Here is a 25090-nt window from a genome sequence, read left to right as displayed (position 1 = left end):
GCATTCCTTAACACATGACAGGGTATTGCCTCTATTTGTTAGAAATTCCTTACAACCAGTGACAAATAAATTGTAGCCATGTATTTTCTTCTTCAGTTACAAAGTTCCTCATGGAAGACTAGAGAATGTGGATACTCTGTTTTAATCAGTGTGCCATCACTAGTAGAAATATGGCAAATTGTCTTTTAGTCTGCTAATGTAATTGCCATGTTGCCCTATCTTCTGACACTTTAAACACAGGGCTATGGATAGTTGATGTTCTCTTCTTAACATTAAAAAACATGAAATAAATTTAGTGACCAAATTACTGAGTGCTGACTGTCACAGTATTTGAAACATCCAAATGGGCTTCACTAGCCTTCTGTTCTGGCCAATATGCTTTTTCACACACATTTTAATAGTACATGTTTGAAGCTGTGTTGTTGGATATCATTATAGACTTTTGTTTTTAGTTTTATGAAGCAAATTCCTCCATCCATCTATTCATCCAACTATTCTTCCAACTATTTTATTCTACATACTTGCTACTGCTCTAGGCAATGGAGATAGAAATATAAAAGACATTCATATTTCTATCTATGAGTCCCCATAAGGGAACTCATAGACCTGCAAGGGAAACAAGCAAATAAATAAACAATTCTAGCACAATGAAATTATTATTTTTTTATTTTTTTGCTAAGAGAGCACATAGAAGGGATGGCAGAACCAGTTTGAGTGGGTCCGGAAAAGGCTTTCTGAAGGAGCTTTTTTTCATTGAGCCATAAAGGATAAGTAAGTTAATCAAAGAGTAGAAAAAAATGTATCAGGCAGAGGGAACGATATCTACAAAGGCCCCAAGATAAGAGTGTAATTTAGGGTGACTGAAGCATGCAGCATGAGGAGAGAAAGGAGAGACAGATGATAGGCAGGTCATGAAGGGCCATTATCTTAAGGAGTGTAGAAACATTTTCTTGACTGTCATTGAAGTTATTATGGTTTTTAAGGTGGAAAGTGACATTGAATTTGCATTTTAGCTTTGGAAAAACAGAGAGGAGTATGGCACAGTGGAGGCAGAGAAATAGTTGATTTTAATAGTTGAGGCAGGAGATAATGATAACCTGAACTAATGCAATGGTAATAGAGATTAAGAGAAAAGAGTAATTACTCATAGTTGTAGCTTTACACTTATTTATGTAGTTATTCTGTTAATATCTGTTTCTCTGATTAAATGTAAGCTACATGAGGACAAGATAGCATTTACTTTTGTCCATTACCATATTTCCTACGCCTAACACAATGCGGGACATAGAAATGCCTAATAAGTATATTTGTGGAATGAATGCTCTAATGAATGAATTTAAAAAGTGCAACCTATTAATGCATATCATGCACTGGGAAGAATACTAGGCAATGAGGATACAGAGATAAACAAGCTAGGCAAGATTCCTGTTCTCAAGGACAAGTTTTTAAAAGGGGAGAGACAAGTAAAAAAATAAGAGAATTTGTAATATTAACCAGTGTTATGCAGAAATTAAAATAGTTTTTGGAAGGTGTCTGGGGTCGGAATGGCTGCTTTAGATTGGAGGGTCATCAAGGACCTTTTGTAGCAAGTAACATTTGATTTGAGATTTAAATGATAAAAAAGGAGTCAGCCTCTGGGGGCACAGAGTTCCAGACAGAAGGAAATGAATAAGCGAAATAGATTTGACAGAACTTGTTGACTGATCAGATGTGGGAGTAAGAAATAGACCTAAGATGATTCATAGGATCTAAAAAATGTTATTTCTATTAACTGAGCTTGGAGATACTGGAAAAAGGTACAGATAGTGATGTAAATGATGAATTCAATACTGAAACTTTTGACTTTAAGGTACCTGTGATGCATTGAAATACATGGATGATAATTCACCTCTAAAATATACTTTCTTTCATTCTCACACATAAGTGGGAGTTGAACAATGAGAACACATGGACACAGGGAGGGGAACATGATACACAGGGGCCTGTTTGGGGGTGGGGGGCTAAGGGAGGCATAGTAGGTGACGGGTTGATGGGTGCAACAAACCACTATGGCATGCGTATAACTATGTAACAAAACTGCACATTCTGCAAATGTACCCCAGAACTTAAAATACAATAAAAAAGATATGAACCATGACTCTAAAAAATTATTACAATTATGTTCTCTAGGTGAAACTCCTTAACTGGCAATATCTTTAGTTAACTACATTTGCTGAAAATTTTCCAAATACTTGCAGCTATTCAGGGCAAATAGACTCTGTTCTGATGATTCAGAATTTTCTGTTAAAGTGGACATTCAAAGGTAACATGACTATTAGTTCTTGGTAGGCTTTGTCCAGGACTAATTATTTCCAGGCAGAAATCTGAATATCTGGGGTCTTTTACTGTACTCCTCCCTATAATGATCAGTCAAAATACTCAGTTTTAATTTTTGATTTTATTATAAAAAGTTTCATTTCCGTTGAAAGGAGCCTGATTTTTTAAGATCCCACTTGCTATTTTTGCCCATCATAATAATCTATATGCCATCTATAAGAACACACTACCAGTTTTCCATGTTCAACCTAGACATGAGGGTCTGGTTGAGAGTTGTGTAGTTTACTGCAAATATTTTTCAATATTATCTTGGGCCATAGATGGGTTTCCTTTATGTTATAAATGAGAAGGGTGATGATTAGACTTCTTCATCAAGGATACTTTTGTGGTTAATTTTGAAAGGTGGTATGCTAATGACCATCCAAGCTAGACAGTGCTCTTTGTGTACAGACATGCCAGAGACTGCCCTGCTACCCTGACACACAGCTACCGTGGATCTGAAGAATTATCGCAACAGAGAAGGCACAGCTGTAAGTAATTTGACCTCATAAACTTACCCTGTTTTTCAGATAACTTTTAAAAAGTACCAGAAAGCTACACTGTATCAATTGATTTTATGAAGTGTGGGTAGGGCCTGACAGGCACTTGTCTCTGAACTGTAAGAACACCTGTGATTTCCAGCTCCACCACACACAGACACTGCGGGGTATAAGGCATAAAGCAAAGAGCCTCTGGTTTAGAATTAAGATTCTCCATTAGCCTTTTCTGTTACGGCTATTCTAGTTGGATACCTCTAGGGACAGCGGGATCCTGCTTTCTGTTTCACTTCTATGGCCCAGCTTAACACTTTATTCCCTAGCAGATATCCTTGAACTTGATTTTCTATCTCCTTGGATGAACTCAACTTTTATCAGATCCATTTGTGAGGTTACTCCTTTTTGGTCTGATTTCTGCTCTCATGTCTCTGTAGGCTGGACTTGTTAAATTGCTTGTCATGTTCAGCAGGACTCAAAATGTAGATTGAATCTGTTACTCTTTAGGAGTCAAAATCCATTAAAAAGTATTTGAGATTCTTTAGTCACCACTGCAAGATTTTTCACTAACATTTTCATTTTTCTAAATCAATATGTTGATACAAGGTCACATTAAGTTGTGTCTGCTGAATTGTTTAAGAATGCCATTTGCTGAATTTATCTAAAGAACATTATCTGTGAACATTTTCTAGAAAAATATGAACTTTATTAAAGATGTGGCAGATAAGAATGCAAAAATTTGTAAATTGCCAATCGCAATTGAAGTAATTAAATGGCAGTCCTTTTCAACTTTTCTATTTAAAAATGCTTTGTATATAAATAAAATTAAAATATAACTTGCATAAATTTATAACTAATTATTTCATGTATGCTTTTTCATTGTAGTTTTAATTTTTACAATTGTACTTATGAGAGTGTTTTCCTCCTCTTTCTCACACTCTTACTTACTTCTCTCCTTGACTGCAGCCTCAAGTACCCAAACATATAACCTACAATTTATTTTTTCTCATATAAATTCTAAGATTATTTCTTTTAATTAAAAGTCTCTGGAATTCTAAGGAAAGTTGGTTAGACAAATATTTAACTTCATTAATGAATAATTTGGGAAGAGATAACACTTTTGTGATATTAAATCTTTCCATATAAGAAGTGATATATGCCTTTTCATTTATTCAAATCTTCTTTTATGCCCTTCAATAAGAATTTATGGTTTCATTTCCTAAGCATATGCCTTTGTTGTAAAACTTATTCCTAAATACTACATAGGTTTTGTTGCTCTAGTGAATGGAATATTTATTTCAGTTTCTTTCATCAATGCTTTTTTTCTTAGAATGAAAAAAACCTATTGATATTAATCTACTCATTTTATTTCCAATCATTTTATAAAATATTCTTATTCATTTCAGTATATATTAAGCCTCAGATTTGCTAAGTGTACATAGTATGGTCATATGGTTAGCAAAGAATATAACTGTCACTCATCATTATTTCTACTCAGATTTATAAGTAAGACAGATCTGTCTTTGAATCCCTAATCTACCTTTCAGGGTTGTGCAATATTGGTCACATTGCTCAGTCTCCTTAAGTCTTTTCTTCCTCATCTATAAAATGGGAACTGATAATGGTACCTATATTATAATGATACTATGTGAACTTGAAGTATTAATACATATAAAGTACTTTAGTCTAGTATCTGACAGGTATAAAGCACTGAGAAATGATGAGGTGAAGAGATTCTCCAAGCAACATGGAAAAAAATGGTCCAGATAAAAAATACAATGCCAGCTGACTCTGTAGGAAAATAGAATTCAACAAAGAATGTATTTCAGGTAGTAGTAAACTTTTTAAAGTTTAAAAAACAACAAATAAAAACAAAAACCCTGATGAGAGTATTGATGTGTGCATAAACAAGGAAATATACAATAGGAATAGAAGGTGAATCAAATTTTGTGAATTTTGGAAACCACTGGAAAAAAAAGAGAATTGAGCTCATAAGTTGGCTGTAGTAGAAATAGAGATATTCAGTGTAAATCACATCACTTAGTTCAATTTAACTTACTGATACTAAAAGATTAATATAATTTCTCCAAATATTAATACATATTATTAAAACCTAAATTAATTAATTTGAGTAGGTTATCTAGGAGAATTTTCCTGTTGGTTTTAAAATGGATTAAAATTAACATATCATACTGTCATTTAAAGAAACATTTTCCCCTTTTTGAATTCCTTATTTCTTTCTCAACTTTGTTAGCTCTTGACAAAAGCATTACTTTTACAGAAAAGTTAACGTTTAAATTTATACAATTTAGCTAACAAAACCTTCCCCAAAAGTGATTAATTTACACTTGTCAAAAGAAATGGACTTAAATATATATCAGAATCCATTAACGCTAATTGCCATCAGAGCAAAATAAAAGGGAATAAAATCTCTTGGATCAACTAATAATAAAAACCTTCACTACCTGACAAAGGAAGGCAGAATATTCAAATTAGCTATCTGTCAATGGCATATTGGATTTTGGGATCATAAATGAATGTGGTAAAGTTTCGATACCACCTATATATTAAGCCTACTACTATATAGGTGTGTGATGCCAAAATAATGGGTTAGAAAAGTTGTTGAATAAACTTCAGGAATCATGATGCATGTACTTACTGTCTGCAAACTGAGGTGTATTAAAATTAGTCTTCATTCTACTTGCTGAAAAATATCAAGACTCAATTCTAATGCATTTCTTCATATAATTCTCATATACACAGATGATACACAGATGATACACAGCTTGTCACACTCAGCAAAAACATGCAACATTATAAGTTGTATATGAAGCAGTAGATTCGGGTTCAGGATCCATGCAAAATTTTTTAGGCAGAGGAGCAGGTGAATTTATTTCTGTTTTTGAATAGCGACATTCATTTCCAGATCAGTTACCTGGGGTTAAGAGTGAAATTTATTGTATTGTTGTCAGTTGCTCCTTTCAGATCTGTCAATATTTGCTTTATGCACTTAGATGCTCTGCTGTTGAGTTCATATATATTTGCAATTGTTACATCTTCCTGTTGAATTGACCCTTTTATATTATGTAATAATCTTCTTTGTCTCTACAGACAAGATTCTAGGCATTGAGGAGGTTACCAAGATAAATAAAACGACTCAAAAGACCATTCCTTGAGAACTAGAGGTCAGATAACTCAGGAAATGCAAAATGAGCACTAGCACCATGGGCATTTTAGAGCAATTATCTTATGACTCATAATTTAGTGGATAGGAAGAGTTGATTCTGATATAAATATTTTGACTTCCTGAGCAGTTGTCATCTGGATCCTGCTTTGTAACTGCCACTGTGAAGTAAATCAGGCAAAGCAAGTTCAGAAATAGTAAACCTTGAATCCAGAGGTCCTGCCACAACTCCCAACTCAAAGGATGAAAGGAAAAAGAGAAAGAGACCTTCTAGTGTGCTAATATCGGTGTAGCCTGGATGGCCCTCTTCTCTCTGGATTTATTTGTATTTTAAGCAAGGGCTACTACACTACTGAGAACCTCTAGGAAGCTTCTCTTGGCTTCATTTATGCTCCTTCCCTCTGCAAACTTAACAACCACTTTCATTTATCATTCATCAACCATGTAAAGACACTATTGGGTATAATACATATATCGTATTACATATAATGCCTAAATAGAAAGGCATATCAGAAAGGCTAAATGCCCTGCTATAAGCTATGAAGGTACTAAGAGTCGAAAAAGATTTGCCACACTCTAAAGCCCAGGTCCCCTCCACTTGGCCATGATGTTTCTGCCAAAGGCAGGGAACCAAAGACTAAGTTGAGGAAAATGAATCCAGATTTTATTTTGTAAACTTACAAGAATCACCAATAGAACTGTTGATTTTTAAAAATGCAGGCATATTTTTAAAATTTGTAATTGATTTTAATATTTTTAATTTTGCTATTAAACTATTGGAACAGCTCTTTTAACAGCTGTTTTTCCTCCAAAGGAATACTCATTTTTACTATATAATTTTCAAGTAATAACTTCATTCTATATGAGATTGTAAAGATATCTGGATTCCCATTGGATCAAGTTACCCTAAGTAAGTTGGTTTAAAAATAGTTTACGATTACCAAAAAATTCATATTCCTGCTTCTCTCTCTCTCTCTCTTTAAATTTAGAGACAGGGTCTTGCTCTGTTGCCCAGGCTGGAGTGCAATGGAACCATCTTGGCTTATTGCAGCCTAGATCTCTTGAGCTGAAGAAATCCTCCTGCCTCCGCCTCCCAAGTAGTTAGGACCATAGGCACACATCACAAGGCTTGGCTAATTTTTAAATTTATTTTTTTGTATAGATGGGATCTTACTATGTTGTCCAGGCTAGTCTCAAACTCCTGACCTCAAGTGATCTTCCCACTTCAGTCTCCCAAAGTGCTGGGATTACAGACCAGCCACTGTGCCTGGTTCCATGTTCCTGTTTTATCTTATTTGTTCAGTAATACAAGGGTGAAGAATCAGTGTGCATTTCTGTTTAAAACTACAGATGGAAAATATGATGGAAAACAATACAAGAAATTTTAGAGAAGTTAATTATCCTTGTTTCAAATATATCCAAGGATCTCAACTAAAAAACAGGCCATAGTTAGAACTATGCTGATTTACTTATTTAATGCTTATTCTGTGGATAAACTGGGACTAACAAACACAATCATAATTTAATGAGGCTCTGTATCAGCTATTCAAAACTTTATCAGTGAAATATCTGCCAGGCTTTACAAGGTAATACAGTTTACTTATGAACCAATATTGAATGCTAATCATTATACTTAATATAAACATTACAAAATATTTATATAAGTGACTGAATTACAACGGAAGCAAGGATTTCAGATTTCTCATTGTTATTATAAAAGGAAAAAGCTATCTGATTCCCTAAATCAGCTGGGTTCATATTTCTCATCCATTTTCTCCTACAATTTGCTGAGTTTAGCTCTGCCTTCATCTTGGATTAGACTCTTTCACATGTTTCTTTCTGCAACCATCTGAAACTTATTTCAAATGCAAAATTTTCTATCAGAAATTATTTAAAATTATTTAAGAGGAACAAATGGGCGGGGCACGGTGGCTCACACCCTAATCCCAGCACTTTGGGAGACAGAGATGGGTGGATCACAAGGTCAGGAGTTTGAGACCAGCCTGGTCAACATGGTTAAACCCCATCTCTACTAAAAATATACAAATTAGCCGGGTGTGGTGGCACATGCCTGTAGTCCCACCTATTTGGGAGGCTGAGGCAGGAGAATCACTTGAACCCTGGAGGCAGAGGTTGCAGTGAGCTGAGACCACGCCATTGCACTCCAGCCTGGGTGACAGAGTTAGACTCTGTCTCAAAAAAAAAAAAAAAAAAAAAAAAAAGAAAGAAAGAAAGAAAGAGAAAAAAGAGAAACAAATGGAAGGTGCTAATTTCTTATTAAGAAATCAAATAGAAGAGAATTCCAGTAAAATATGGCTTATTTTATAATTTTAGATAGATCATAAATCAAATAATCATTTGAACATAGCATTTGTCATTCATTAGCTTTTTTTTTTTTTTTCTCTCACAGTATCAGCCTCATGAGGAGGCTCTACAGTAGCTGCATTTGGGCATCAGGAATGACTTAAAGATTTTGTAAAATTTTGAGGCAGGATGCATTTAGTAAGCTGCAGAAGCTTTGGTAAAAGCTACCTATAGCAATTATAATTGCATTATGGACATTCTGATACAAAGTGTTTTACACAGTTTGCTCACCAGGCAACAACATTTGGCAATGTAGAAAAGGCCATATTGCCTTGCAATACACTGTAACTTCTTCGTCATTTCTTTCTTTAGAACACATTTTCATTTTACATAATGTTATGGAAATTCATTCCATCTAAAATGTACTGTAACAAATTATCCTATAAGGAAACATCACCTAAGAATATGCCCAAAGTTGATATTTATTTTTTCAATTAAAATCAATTATATGTTCAATTAACTAACTTAAGAAAGCAAATAAAGTCCACGTGTAACCGAAAAGTGTCAGTTTAAGCCATGTTATTATATTCCCAACATTATTTAAAAAGCAAAAGATACTAAAACAAGTTGACATCTGTAGTGAACTCTCGCCAAGGCTAGTGATGGATGTAATAGCTATAGGTATGCAAGTGAAATGAGAAGAAAGATAAACAATGAACGTTATACTTGAGTTATTAAGTTTCCAATAATCAAGAGCCAGCTGTTGTATAAGAAAATATCACAGAGCTTAACTTCCTATTCATTTCTGTTCCTTCCAATCAATCAAGTACTCACAGGATTCCATCAAGTGCTTGGCATGAGTCTAGGCACTAAAGCACTTCCTTCCATACTACATTGTAAATGTTCTTTGCAAGCCTTCTTTATGCCCCGCATTGTTGCTAAAATACAGACGCATGAATAAGATATATGTAGTTCTTCCCTTTACAAGTTAAAGTCTTCTTGGGGATATACTCGTAGACAACAAATTCAACATAATGTGATAAATGGTAATGTAACGAAGAGAAAAGAATAATTGTTTGCCTGAGGTGTCATGAGACACTTTGTAGCAAGAGTAGCATTTGGAATGCACTTTAAAGACTTACGGTACATCAAAAAGGAGAGAAAGACAAATAAAACATTTCTTCCTGACCTTTTCATATCTTCACATCTGTCTCCCATCTTAAATTTTGTAGTTCTAGATCCCAGTCACTGTCCCATAAACAACCTATGTTTCCTTGTCCCCTCTTCCTCCATCTGGCTAACTTGGCAAACTCCAGCTATCTGGCTGTCTCCTTCTATGCCTGCAAAGTGTCTGACTTTCTGAAGAAGACTACCTAACTTTTCCGACTGGATTTTCTTCAGATGTGTAACCTTAAATCACAAATCGGTGGTCAACACTGCCAGAAGATTCTAGGACACCACCCTTGTCCATTAACTTTTCCACTCTGTCTCGGAGTGCTTCATGCTTTCCCTTGTCTCCTCACATCTCTAATATTTTCTCCTTGTGCTCAGGTGATGACTGTTCATGCTTTATAGAGAACATCAAAGAAATTAGTTGAGAACATTTTTTATCTTTCCACTCCCAGGCCACTAGTGTTTCCATGTTAGAAGAGTCCCTGGTTCTACGGACACCTGCTCATCTGTGCTCTACATCCCATTCCCTCACCCCTTCAAGCATTTCTTATGGTAAGTATTTCCCTTCTCTTTGGCATCATTAATTCCTTTCTTTCTACTGGGTCATTTTCATCAGCTTGCAAGTACGCTCCACTAAAATCTATCTTTAAAAAGTCCTTTTCATGACGCGATGTCCCTGTCCAGTTACTGACATCTTTGCACTGCTGCATCTTGCAGTTAAAAATGGAAGAAATTGTGCTTGTTGTCTCTTTTTGCTAATCCTTATTTGCTCCTCAACTACTCTAATAAGGCTGCACATAATGCACTACTAAAATAGCTCTTATCAAACTCCTCTCAATGAATTATATCTTGCTAATGCCAATGCTTAGTTTTCTTTTTCCTTCTTAATTGACTTCTCAGTAACATTTGGTACAATTGACCCCTCCCTCCCACATTCTTCTAGACTTCAGTGGCACTACGTGTAGTTGGTTTTCTTCTTAACTCTCTGGCTACTCACCCTCACAATCTTTTATAGGCTCCTTTTCCATACTCAAACTGTAAATGTTCCAAGCTCAATTCTGGCTCCTCGTCTCTTCTCTATTTGTGTTCTCTCCTTTCATAACTTCAGAGTTTCATAATTTTAAATATAGTCTATACAGTGATGACTCTTAAATTCACCTTCCTATCTCCCTGAGCAGATGATTTATGTATCTAACTACCAACAATTGATTGTTTAATAGACATCTGAAACTTTCCATTGCCAATATCAAATTCCCAATTCCCCTCATCTACTACTCTTTGAAGTTTCTTTATATCAGGAAATTGTGTCACCATATCCAATTAGTTAAACCCAGACTTTGGAAATGTGCCCTGATTCCTACTTTTTCATTTCACCATGTATTCTGTCCGTCAGCAAGGACCTACCTCCAAAATGGATCACAAATCTTCCCACTCATTTTCTCCATGACTACAATCTTAGACAAAGTCACCAGCATTACTCATCTTCACTATTGCAATCATCTCCTGATTGGTGTCCCTTTTTCAATGTTGTCTCCCTAAAATCCCCTCTCTCTAGAGAAGTCACACTGTTCTTTGTGAAGCTTAGATCAAATCACATGTCTCCTTTGCTCAAAGTCTCTATGGCTTCCCATTATGATCAGAATACAATCCTAATTTCTCAACATGGCTCACAAGGCACTTCATAATTTTACCCCACTGGCCTTTTATATTCGTTCACCTTGCACTGGGCATGTTCAACTGCTCTGGCCTTGTGCTTCTTAGACATCTCAAGCTTGCTGCCATCACAAGTTTTGTACACCTGGTTTTCTTCTTTTTTTCTTTTGTTGTTATTTTTGCTCTTTCTCTTTCTTTACAACTTCATCATTCCTACCATTCAAATCTAGATGCAAACTGGACCTGTTCATAAAGGTCTTCCTGGACCAACCTAGAAAAAACAACAACAACAAAAAATCCAACCCCCACCCCAAATCATCCAGCTTCTCCATGAGCCCTCAAAAACCCAACTATCTCTATAACATCATCCTGTGTTCTTTATAGCAGTTACCAATCTTACTCATTTATTTGTTTATATTTTATTATCTGTCTCCCTCCACCACACTTGAAAGTCATTGAACAGTGGAAAATTGTTAGATCCCCTGGCACCGAGAATAGTGTCTGACACATATTAGGTACATGATCAATTAAAGTTATTTTTAACTGACTTATTCATTACATAAAGTGAGAACTTATCAGTATATCTTCAGAGGCACAAACTTGCGAGTCATATTTAGGGAATTAAGTAGGGAGTGGTAGGAGGAAAGGTAGGAGTCAGATTGTGAAGAGCCCGGATTGCCATGTTTTGGGGTTTAGATATTATTGTATGAACAATAGGAAGCCAAAGATTTTTCATTTTATATTCTCTCTTAAGTAAACCTTTTAGGTATTTGGTCTTCCTTCTATAAAACTAAAGTATATATTTTAAAATGTATATATTTTAAAATGTGTTTTATATTTTACAATGTATACCCATTTAGATGGAAGTAATAATTTAAAAGATGCTCTTTAAGATTACATTTAGTACAAGAAATGCTGTTCCATTTTCTTTTGAAAATTCCATGAAACATTCAAGCAAAATGAAGCTTTTGCTTTTAGAAATACATTTAATTTAGATGTATTTCAGTATAATCCAGGGCCAATAGATAGCCTTAATAACATTTTACTGTAATTAAAATAAAAATAATTCATTTATCTACAGTGCCACTGAATATTTCCTAATAATGTTCTTACTTTTTAACCAACTCATATGGCGTAAGTTATTCTATCCCATCATTTTAGAATGCACATAAATGTAAACAGCTAATACTTGATAAGAGTCATAGCTTTGTAATCTAATTAATTTTATTTCTAATCTTGCTCATAAAATTGTAGTGCATTTAGTTTATAACTAGAAAAGATTGCTGTTAAGCAGTAAATGTGAACGGGAGTCCTATTAAAGTTATGGGAAAAGGTTAAATTTAAAGTAAAAAGAATAGAAATGCAAAGTAGTTAGGTAAAGGTTTGGGGTATATGCAATATAAACAGTATAAAATTAAACACAATGGAAAAATTAGTTTGGTAAGAAAAGGATATATATTTTTAAATCCATGAAAGGACAAGCTATAACCTTATATTACCAGAAGAAAAGATACAATATGCATCTAAAGAAATTAATATCATGAAGTTAATTTCTTATGTGAATTTTTATTTTTAATATTGCTCAGCCACTTATCTTAAATGTCACAGAAACTATGGCAAACTATAGCAATTTAGAAATATTCCCCCTTGCATCTGTTCGACAGAAAAGCGAGCTTTTTAAAGATGTATTTTGCATATTGAAAGACCTGAAATAACCCTGACTTGAGTAGAGAGGAGAGAGGAGACCTGAAGAAAGCAGAAAATCTATGGAGAGTTAAATACATTTCAGCGGTTTTAGTGTGTCTTATTGAACCAACTATCAATAATGGGGTAGTTTGTTGTTTACTCATGAAGAGTCCTTTTTAAAAGTAAAAATCAAAGCTCAGGTGGCAGGGAAATTTTTTAAGATGCTATAATAAAATATATCTGATGAAATTCAGGGTTGTTTTTAATTTTTTTTTTTTTTGCACCTACTAAAATATCATAGAAGAGAGCCTGGCAAAAATCAATCCCTCAATACCTGTTATGTGTCCACTGTTGCAGAGACTGTGCCGTTCCAAAATCTGCAGTTGGGTAGGAAAGCACACTGCTCAGCAGTTGCTTAGTTGACAGTTGAACTATGGAGTTAAAGCTTCAGATAATATATTCAAGATAACAAAAAAACCCTCACAGAATTAAGCTTATTATATTTCTGAGTAAAACTATAATTAGATCTGAATTCCCATGGAAACTTTGCCTTGCAAAAACTCAAGAAGAATTTCTAAGCTACCACTCTGAATGCAAAATCTACGGCTAATTTCATGGTTAAAGTGGTGGGAAAGTTAAGGGATAGTTTGAAGTTTTTCAGACAGAAAAAGGGAATATCTCAAGGAAGATGCTTAGAGATATAAAGGTGCATTGTATATTGGACGTAGCAGAAGCCTCGTGAGATCATGAAAGTGTTGGGAGGCAATGAAGCCAGAAATGTTGACTCCAAGCTATGACAGTTCTTGACATTTTGTCTTCTGAAAGCTGTGAGCAGTCAATCTGCGCTTTCAAATTGACATGTGCCTCGGTATGTTTTAATAAGAAAGCTCTGACAACAATAAAGAAGATGTATTCCAATGGTAGAGATGAGAAGGAGGAGGAATTGTTCATGGCACAGGCAAGCGTTATTAAGAAACTCAAGTAGGGCAACAACATGGGAAGGGAAGAGCGCTCAGATGTGACATAAGTTGATGGCTAGTGATTTGGGGCTAGTAGGAGAGGAAAATGAGGCGGCTAGTTCTACTTTCGGTGATTCTGTGCATAGTAGTGCTGTCATTAGGCAGTGTATAATAAGAAACAGGATTTCTATTTGATTTGGTTTAACCGAGTTTGGTTTTGTTATGGGGTGTTGGGTGGAAAAGAGCAATGAGGATGATTTCCATTTTAACATGTGTTGAATATTCCATATGAGGTTGGCTATGGGAATATGGAATTGGAATTCAGATAAAAAGTTCAGGTTGGAAATAAATGTTTGCAGCTCATCAGCACAGAGGTAATACCTGAGACCGCAGGAATATATCTGTTACTAGGTTGTTTGTGTATTTTCTGGCCTGAGACGCTGAGACAAAAGTCAATATTAGTATAATGTTTCAGAATGTTCATTTAGGAAAGATACTATATTTATTTAGAGACCATAAAGGATATAACAAAAATCCACAATAATGAATTTATACAATACATGAAGATACAAACCATGGATGTATGCCTTTCCTAATCCTTGTTGAGTGTTCATTTCTATCATGTGTTTTAGTTGCTAAGTTCAATATTTGACTGAAGAAGTTACCAATTTTAAAAGCAAAAAGTCATTAAGAATTAATAACTAGACTATTTAAACATTTTCTATATTTTTTTATTGAGAATGACAGAAAATGAGTCGTGTAAGTTTTCATTAGAGTACTGCTGGTGAAGTAAGAAAGGCACGTTAGCATCACACATTATTTTTAAGAATTTATTATAAGAAACTAAAAATAACATTATTTCATTTATGATAAAGATTTTTTATGAGATAAAATGAAAAATATCTAGAACTCATGCCAATCTTTTCTTGCACACGCCCAGATTTTCTAAGTGTCAGTGTATACTAAATTTATTTAAAATTCTTCCTGGGTCTAAATGATAATAAGCCTTATTTTCATCAACTCTTACCCAAAATACATTTCCCAGCTTAAAAGAGGTAATGACATCTAGCACTCTTTACAAATAAGGACATTGAGATTCAGAGAAGGTAAATAACTCATAAACAAGCAACAAGGGCCTTTTGCCTGCAAAGTGCATTCCCACTCAAGTACTTTACAGCTCTTCTCAGCGAAACAGAAGTAAGAGTGTGGGCTAATTGTTCCACTATAGACTAAGCCTCTGAGATCTTATAAAACTGAAGCCCAGCATTTTCAGCATCACTGTTACTGCAGGCAGTTTCTATCTTTTGGTAAACTAATCATCAGGGATCAGAGTAGCTATTGTACATGTACCCTAGAACTTAAAGTATAATAATAATAAAAAAAAAAGAAAGAAAAAAAGAAAAAACAAACAAACAAACAAAAAATGAAGTAGTCTGAAAAGAGCAATTTGAATACCGTGGTGTTACTTGGCTTTTGTGACCTCTTCCAAGCTCCTCCCATTCCCGATACATCCTTAGCTAATCATAATATTATCATTCTTAATTTTGTGTGGGGAGTATCAGTTTAAAAAGAAATACAATTAGTTCACAAGGCAGAACTCAGTCTTTCCTTTGTGAGTCTATGGAAAGCACATATTTGATATTTTAGAAGTGACTCTAATAATCACTCTGTTATAACACATTATAATTTATAGAATACTTTTAAATATAGAATGTCATGATTGTCCACTTATTTCATTTGAATTGAAAATATAGCACCAAGTGATAAGAAAATATATGTTTCCATGTACAATTCTCTAAAAGCAGAGGGCACTGATGTGGTTTCCCTTGGTTAGTTAGCTTGTCAAACTGGGGATTTTGATAAAGACAATCCTGAAGAGGATGGTACTATGGGTTCAGCAAAAACACTGTACCTTGTAAATTGATATAAATTAGTAAAAGCATAAGGTAATATGATAACACAATCACACAGTATCCAATTATGTATTACAGTTACAAAACAGAATTACAAATACAGAGTTAATAGAAACATCAAAAAGCCATTCTGTAAGCTGTGACTGACAATGAAATTTTCATTACAATGGCACTAAGGAACCTATTGATGTATTTCATTAAAATAGCTAGTAGGGTAGCATAATGCCAAATGAGGTAAATTCATTAATAGGACCCTGAAATGAGAATGGAAACATGACTTAGTCACACCTGTCCAGTTTAGAATACATATTAATCTATGAGCTTTCTTCATTATTTTGATAATAACTGGTAGTAAACTAGATAACAAAGGAAGGATTTTAAAAGAAGAAAACATAGCAAATTTATATTTAGATAAGCCTGCCTATGGAGTAATCTTATTAAAAAAGAATAAATGAACTTATATGAGAAACAAAAACATAGTACTTGGAAATGAATAGTTTAGAAATTTGAGTGATAATTATAAATATGTAGCACTTATTGCCATTCAGGTTAGGAAAAAAATACACAGTGCATATATTACTCATATACATAGAACCTTTACTTCTAAAATGCTGATTTTTATAAATATTTAAGCATTTTATTTATTTATTTGGGAGAGGGTCTCATTTTGTTTCCCAGGCTGGAGTGCAGTGGCATGATCAGAGCTCACTGCAATCTCAACCTCCTTTCCTCAAGTGATCCTCCCACTTCAACTCCCTTGTAGCTGGGAATACAGGCACACACCACCAATCCCAGCTAAGTTTTAGAAATTTTTGTAGAGACAGGGCCTCGCTATGTTGCCTAGGCTGGTCTCAAACTCCTGGGCTCAAGTGATTCTCCCACCTTGGCCTCCCAAAATGCTGGAATTATAGGCCTGATGGCCTTAGCATTTTAGTATGGAAGTGTAAATTCTTCCCTTAACCTGTATATTGACAAATATTTCATACAGTTAATAATTTTATCTGTGTTGAAAGTGTTTTATCTTTATTTATCTTTGAAAATATATTTCTAAAACACATTTTTATGTTCCCTTTGTTATATTGGAAAATGGTACAGCTCCTATGGAAAACAGTATGGTAAAATATAGTGAATAGTTTCCTAAAAAAATTTAAAATAGAACTACCATATGATCCAGTAATCTCACTTCTAAATGTATATCCAAAAGAACTGACACTGGGATCTTGAAGAGATGTCTGCACTCCCGTGTTCATTGCATCATTATTCACAGTAGCCAAGATATGGAATCAACCTAAATGTCCAACAACAGATGAACGAATAAAGAAAATGTGGTATGTATGTATATAGCGGAATATTATTCCACCTTAAAACATGGGTGAATCTGCTAAGTGACATAGGCTAGTCAAAGAAGGACAAATACTGCACGTTCCACATACACAAGGTATCTAAAATGGTCAGACTCAGAAATAGCATCAAATGATGGCTGCCAGGGGCTGAGGGCAGGAGGGAATGGGGAGTTGTTCAATTGGTATAAAGTTTCAGTTATACAAGATGAACAAGTTGCAGACATCTGCTGTCCAACATTGTGTGTATGGCTAACAATACTGTATTGTATGCTTAAAAGTTTGTTAGGAGGGTAGATCTCATGTTAAGTAGTCTTACCACAATGAAAAAACTAAAAAGGAAATCAAATAACACAATAAAAAATAAAGTGACTTTTTTGTTGAAACAGTCACAAAATTACAAAAATGTTTAAAAACTAAAAATCATGTTTTTCTGAATTACTTGAGAATAAACCGCCAATCTGGTGTCCCATTACTCCCAAATACTTCAGTATTTCCTACACATAAACATTCTACACAACCAAAATACAACCATCCAAATCAGGAAATTAATAGCATCTAATCTTCAAACCCAAATTTTGTCAGTGTCTCAAAAATGTCCTCTATAGCTAAAGAACCAGTTAAGAAGGACATTTCTTTTAGTCTCTTTAGTCTTCTTGAATCTGTAATAGTCCCTTAGTCTTTTTCGACTTTCATGATCTAATATCTTTCCTTAACAGTGTGCAGCTGTCAGTGTAGCTCTGGTTTTAATTTACGTACATAATTTAAAGTGAATCTTTTTGGAAGAGTATGTCTAGTTAAGGTATAATGTATTGGCATCTTCTGTAAGTATATTTGTGTTGTGTACATGTCCTTAGGTATTCACAAAGGTGGTACTACAGAGTTCCTGAACCTTTGTTTTCAGGGGCAAAATCACTTAATAAAAGCAATGATGCTTGAGGGATAAAATCATATAAATAATAGATACACCATTTATGAGATATCTAGCATACACAGCTTAGTAGTTTAAAAGTATCATTTATGCGTGTACTTTGGAAAATTTTTCTCTTAAATAATTCCTTAATAATTTCTACTATGGGAAATTAAAAACCTTCACAGATGATAATGAAATCTAATCCTATTAACAACCCAAAATAAAATTTACTCAATAAAATATTCTCTTCTTAAAAACATCTTCAATCAACATACTAGAAACGGTTATATGACTAAAATTATCCATTTGACAAATTTGAACCCTAAAATCGGGAGGGCCCTCTTTTTGGTGCTCTATACTAGGGTTTTTTTTTTTTTTGTTTTCTTTCTTTTTTTTTTTTTTTTTTTTTTTGAGATGGAGTTTCACTCTGTTGCCCAGGCTGGAGTTCAGTGGCATGATCTCTGCAACCTCCGCCTCCCAGGTTCAAGTGATTCAGTTGCCTCAGCCTCCCGAGTAGCTAGGGTTACAGGTGCACACCACTATGCCTGGCTACGTTTTGTATTTTCAGTAGAGACAGGATTTCACCATGTTGCCCAGGCTGGTCTCAAACTCCTGACCTCAAGTGATCCACCTGCCTTGGTCTCCCGAAGTGCTAGGATTACAGATGTGAGCCACTGCTCCTAGCCAATACTAGGTATTTTGATGTGGCTTATTTTACATAAAAGGCAAAATATTCTACTTCTAGGTGAAAATAAGAACATGTATATTCACAATAGACTATTCATATACTGAAAATAGATACAAGTTGAACTTTAGAATTAATACTTTTCTATATTCCATAGCTTTTTTCAGATTCTCTGAAGGGTCAATGACCCAAAAGATATTGTCACTACTTCAGATTTATGTTTCCACTTAGAACTTCTTCCAACAACTCTTAGCATTCTTCATCTACCAAATCTATCCACTTTCCCAATTTTGAATATGTTCATCAGGTTTTACTGTATTTACCGATATTACCCCATTAATTCTGTTGGAATATATTTGAACATTCCTCTCTTAGTCAGTGTTTATGACAGCAAAGTGAGGTATCATGCTTCATGCCTTGTGCATCAGGAGACATGAATATTCATGTTACCTTAATTTATGTTTCCTTTTCTTCATATTACTTCATAGTTTCATAATTAACACATGCATTTACATAATATATTTAAACTCTAGTTGAAACAAAATTAGTCATGGCCTTGATAAATTATTAATGAATGAGGCCTTATTTTAACTTTAGGGTATTAGAAAAATTCTTCTCACACATATGGGACAGTTTTATTTAAAGTTAAAACCCATGATTATTACCAATCATTTATATGATGTTATGTTACTTCTGTGGAAAAAATTTCTAAATTTCATTTTAAAAAATTGTTTTTATCCCTTCATTTTTATCTTGACATATATTTTGTTTCCTGATGAAATGTGACACATTTTAATAAAAAGCAAATATTATACCATTTTTGTATTTTATTTAGTTGTTACAAATATTAATTTAGTTAATATGAAGTTATTTTTCTCCCTGTCATGTCTTAACTATTGTGCCTAACTTGAAACCATTTAGAGAGAGAGAAAATGTGTGTAGGTTTATGAAATCCAAGTCTGGGCTATCAGCTATTGAGAAATCCCAATCGTTTGTCCTTGTCTGACTTCATGCTGCTCTTCAAGATTAATCTGATTATAATGTTTGGCTTCCCATATAATTTTCTGTGGAGAAAAATAATCAAGTGACGCAAAATGTCAAGGTCACATGACAGATACTTGTTATTGTGAATCCGTAGCTCAGCATTCTCGTTTGGAATGTCTACCATGTTTAAGGCATTGGAGAGTCCACAGTGACCAAGTGGAAATAACCTCTCATTAATGGAACTTATACTGTCTTGAGGAGGTATCTCCAAGTACGCAAAGAGTCAAAATCATACAGAAAGCAGTAAGTGCTATGATGAAAATCAAATACAATAATGAAATGGTGTAAAGAAGAAGGGAGACAATTTTATATGACATAATTGGGGAAGGCCCCCGAGGAGGCAGTTATCTGAAGAGAGACATAAATCATAAGACCTAACGATGCAAAGGTATAGAAAGAAAATTCTCAATGGTGTAAAACCTTCAAAATGGGAACACACTTGTTTTGTTCAAGAGGAACACCAGTATAGCTGGAGTTCTGGAAAACAGAGTGTCCTGTGCTAAGATAAAATCCCCCGTGCATTTGATGATTTGTGTGTCGGCCTCCTGTGTCTGATGCATCTAGTATATGTTGGCATTGAATTTCTAGACTAGCAATGCTGAGAACCAGACCTGTTGTAGGAACCTCTACAATGGACTCCATTAATCCCTGTCTCCTGGTATTTATAGTCTTAACATTGTTTTCTTCCATACTTTGGAAGAAATGGTCCAGATTTGGTCTCTGTGATCAATAGTATATGGTAGACATCATAGTATATCACTTCTGAGATTAGATAAAGACCAAGGCTTCTGTCTTAGATGTACACTCTTTCTCTCAAATCACTTGCTCAGAAGGAAGCAAGCAGCCACACTGAGAGTAGCCCTATAGAGAAGCACACATGAGTTTCTATAGGAAAAGAATGGAAAGCTTCCAGCCTATCATCAGTGAGAAACCCATTTGCCAACCACCACTTGAGTGAGATCTGAGGCAAACCCTGGCCCATTCAAGCCTCATGAGACACCCTGAGACAGCATCACTGAGAATCCAGCCTCTCTTTGATTCCTGACCCTGAGATGCTCTTACACAAACAAATGAAGGAAGGAATAAATAAGCAAACAAATAAGGAAACAAAGGCTTGGTTTTCCCTTGACATCTAACATTCATTTGAATTCTCTTTACCATCTCCACATTTTCTGACTATCCCTCAAAAAACACAATGAAGAAGATAATTCTTCTATAAGGAAAAACCGTATCATGGAATCTAAAAATTTTTCCTTTTGGCATTCTAGTTATTTTCAGATGTTTACTATCTTCTATTATTACAAATAATCAAGACTTGACTGTTTCAATGAGTTTTAGGCAAATGCATTTCCGAAGGACTTAATTTTATTACTCCTCCTTGATGTATGTAGAGTAATGATCATAAACATTATAAGGAAATTTATAATACTATTTTTTTAACAGAAAAAAATTATCCTAGAATTTGCATACATTTAAGTGTATCTATCAGTTTGCTTAAAGGATGTACATCTTAATGCATGTTATATTATAATTCTTACACACATTCACATTTTGCACAGATCGCTAAGCATATAGACTTAAAAGATGAAAAGAAGAGAAAATAACTAAAAATCCAACATCTTGTTTTTTTCCCTAAGTAAATCATGAGTTATCTCTTCTCAGAATAGTTATTGTTAAACTAAAATTGTTTTTCCTAAAACTATGTTTTTACCTTTATTTTTATTGGGAGTGCAAAATAAAGGATACTATACTGCTCTCACGTGGCTTTAAGTTACAGGTATAGACTGGTGATCAAAAGGTATAATACATAGTGAAAACAAAGTTTATTTTTATTCAAAGAAGAATTTCTTTCTGCGATTCTCATTCTATAGACCCAAAACTAAAGTTATCTATATTTTATGCCTGAATTTTGTTCTTTAGATTTTGGTCTGTGGGTTATAAAATGAACACACTAGATTGCAAGTAACTTTGAGAATGTTTCTTAAAATGTAACAGCTATATAAGTTATATGTATATGAGTCTATCAAAGAGACCCAACACCAGTTCTAATATATCTTTACAACATTTTTCTATGTCCAAATTCATTTATGCATATTATTCTACTTATTTTAATTCTGTTTAATACTGAACCCAAATCTGAAAGCCTGCACAATACTCCAGCACCAATTATTGTTGTTATTATTGTTCCTCAGTACTCTGATTTATTCACACAGCTACCTCATATAAAGTCCGTATTATCAATCTATATCAGGTTTTAATTTATATTTAAGATTCATATTTAAAGATATATATTTAAAAACCTAACAACCTATGTCAGGTTTATTTTCTACTTCAAAGGAAAGCCATTATTTGAGAACAGAGGGAAAAGGATTCTCCTCTGCATACTCAATATTTTCTCCTTGACCTAAATGTATATATTTAGGTGAAGGGGACACCTGCTTTTCTATCTTGGTTTAGCTTCCAGTTAGCCATGTTTCGCACTTACTTTAAATGTGGCAGACAAAAGCATGAGGGATGGACTCCGTGGCACTAGCTGCATTTGCAGGAAATTTCCACTTGAACAATTAACACCCTCAACCATCTTTCCACCTGTTTATGCCCCCAGCCTGGGAGGGGGTCCCCTGGGTTAGGCCCATACCCAGTGCTTTAGCTTAGAGAAAGGCATAATTTAGAAGTGCTGGATGGTGAAATATGCAGACATTTCCTCATTACTATGCTCTCTCCTTGTCTTCTCTTATGGAGGATTAAGTAGGTATTTTATCTTTATGTATATATTCAAATTAAATCCATATCATTATTGAAAGTTATTTTCATAATTGTGTTATTATATTACAATGACAATTTTAGTACACAATATCATACATAAAATGTACTTGAAGGTATGTTGTTGAAATATTAGTCAATCCAGTTTGCTTTGGAAAAGGATTTAATAAGTAAAAAATAAGGTTACATTTTGGTTCAGCAGATGTATCTAAGTCCTACTGAAATGTTTAAAAAATTAGTCACTGTACTCTATAATACTGCAGAAGGGTGATAATAGCAACATAGTACTTTAAATATTTTCATCTTAATATATACAAGTGTAATGATTTAATTGAGTAAAAAATCCATTTTGATTTTCAAAAATAACTCTGTAAAACACAAAATTCTATTGTTACACATGAATAAGGCAAAGCTGGGTGAAACAAAGCATTTTATTATGGTAAACATTGCATAAAATTTTAAGGATTAGTTTTTACTTTAAAATACCCTATATTTTTATATACACCAAATTTTAAATAGACTAGTAAAAATGAACAATTTGAAAGAATATATAACTTTTAGCTAAACCACTTTGTGATCTCTTGAAACATTTTAATCTTTTTTCCTAAAACTTTGTGGCATATTCTTGATTTAAAAACTGAAAGGTATACTACAATCCATAAATTAACTTGAAGAATTAAGCATCCTATTAAGTTGAATCTTGTGACACTATTGTTTTTAGCTATAAGAATGACAATTTCACATGTTTTAGTGCAATAATTTTCTGGCATGTATCTTCAGCCATGCGAAGAAACTTAAGTGAACTCTTTCCACCTTTACCTGTAATTACAGTTTTATAAAACAGAATACATTCTCATATAATATGAATCTTTTACAGTATACCATACTTTTTGGCCATTAGGAAAAATGTGTAGATAAATTAACTCAATTAAAGTACCAAAACACAAACAAAATAAAAGTAGTTATTTTTCTTACTAGTGAAAAAATATCACAGTTCAAAATTCAGAAAATACACAGTCACTTACTTTGGTAGAGTTTTCAAGTGATTTTCTCTTAACTCCAAGATCCGCAATTTGACAAGTCTACAGAAATGAATTTTTAAAATTTCCTCTTAGTATTTCTGTCTAAAAAATTATTGAGTAAGGTCTAGTATTTGGTAGTACTATAGGGTTACTATAGTTAACAATAATGTATATTTAAAAATAACTAAAAAACTAGAATTGGAATATTTCTAACACAAAGAAATGATAAAAGCTTGAAGTGATGGATACCCCAATTACCCTGATTTGATCATTACACATTGTATGTCTGTACTAAAATATCACACATACCTCATAAATATATACAACTATATGCACCCATAATAATTAAAAATTAAAATAAAAATAAATTTTACTACGGTAAACTATCATTATCACTATTCAAAGAGCCATGTTCAAATATTCTTTTAACTATGGTTATAGATTTTAAAGAAATTTACATATTGATTATGAGTAGGGTTACATCAGTATTGGGCAATGACAAATATCATTTTCCTAAAATTAACTGAGATATTTAAAAGATATCTTTGGATTCCAGCCTTCTAAATTTCATACGTTTTATAAAAATATATTTGTTGTTCAATATTTTCATTGATATTTGAATGTATACTAAATATCAGATGCTGTGTTCACTGGAATATGGCAATAATTTCTCTCAAGAGACTATAAATAAACTAAAAAGCAAATACTATAGCATAGAGTTAAAAAAATGGGATTTTATAGGAAGACAAACCTGGGTGAAATGCAAACTCTTTCATATTCTGCCTCTCTGACACCGGGCAAATTAATTAACCTCTCTTAATTCAATTTCCTCATCCATAAGTGTGTGACAGCAGTATCAAATTTGTATGGTTTGGAACATTAAATAATGTAATACATGTAAAGCATAATTTCTTGTATATCACAAGTTTTAATAAGAATTGGCTATTATTATTTTCATTATTTACACAATGGGAGAAGTGTTGCAATATACCATATTTCATTGACTCTAAGGTGCATATTTTAACATTTATGAAAAGTTCATACATTTAAAAATCTATCACATCATATGTCCCGTGACAATGCTGGGGTTGGGGAAATCACGTGAGAAGAATGAGAGGTATTCATAGTTTCTGTTGCTTGAGTAACATTTGTGATTAGGAATGCATTTCACACTTAATTACTTGTTAAGTTTTGTAGTCTAGGACACACTATTGTTATTCACGTCCATACTGAACGTTAAAATGTACCCAGATGAAGCTACTTTAGAACAGATATTAACTGGATTATCTGAATTCTTAATGTTTTGGGAAATATTTTACTATTCGAAGTTTTTCATCTACCATCTCCCATATTTACTGTACTTTTAGGTTTTCATGTAGGTCTCTCTCCCTTTCTTTTTTTTTTGCCGCCTATCAAGCTTTTTTATTTAATTTTAATCTTATAATGATTAATCTGTATATGAAATAAAGTGATTCAGTTCTTCACAGCATGGGTATATTCTAGTAAAGGAGATTTCTTAAGCATTTGCATGTCTCAAATCTTGTCAACAATTGTACTAGTATGATATTTTGTACTGATTTTGGCTTTTAGGAGCACAGAATC

General features: G+C 33.6%; 1 protein-coding gene across 3 annotated transcripts in view; it reads right to left on the bottom strand.

Annotated features, from left to right (window-relative positions):
* LRRC7 (leucine rich repeat containing 7) overlaps positions 1 to 25090 on the bottom strand; it is a 556840-nt gene that overhangs the window by 252574 nt on the left and 279176 nt on the right. For all 3 annotated transcript variants that reach the window (XM_025391937.1, XM_025391929.1, XM_025391946.1), the window contains one exon: positions 23492 to 23548. In XM_025391937.1, coding sequence (XP_025247722.1) covers positions 23492 to 23548 — 57 coding nt within the window. The remainder of the gene's footprint in view (positions 1 to 23491; positions 23549 to 25090) is intronic.

Source organism: Theropithecus gelada, chromosome 1 (genome assembly GCF_003255815.1).
Source record: "Theropithecus gelada isolate Dixy chromosome 1, Tgel_1.0, whole genome shotgun sequence".
NCBI lineage: Eukaryota > Metazoa > Chordata > Mammalia > Primates > Cercopithecidae > Theropithecus > Theropithecus gelada.
The sequence above is the reverse complement of the archived record's forward strand: the minus strand, read 5'-3'. Positions and strand labels throughout refer to the sequence as shown.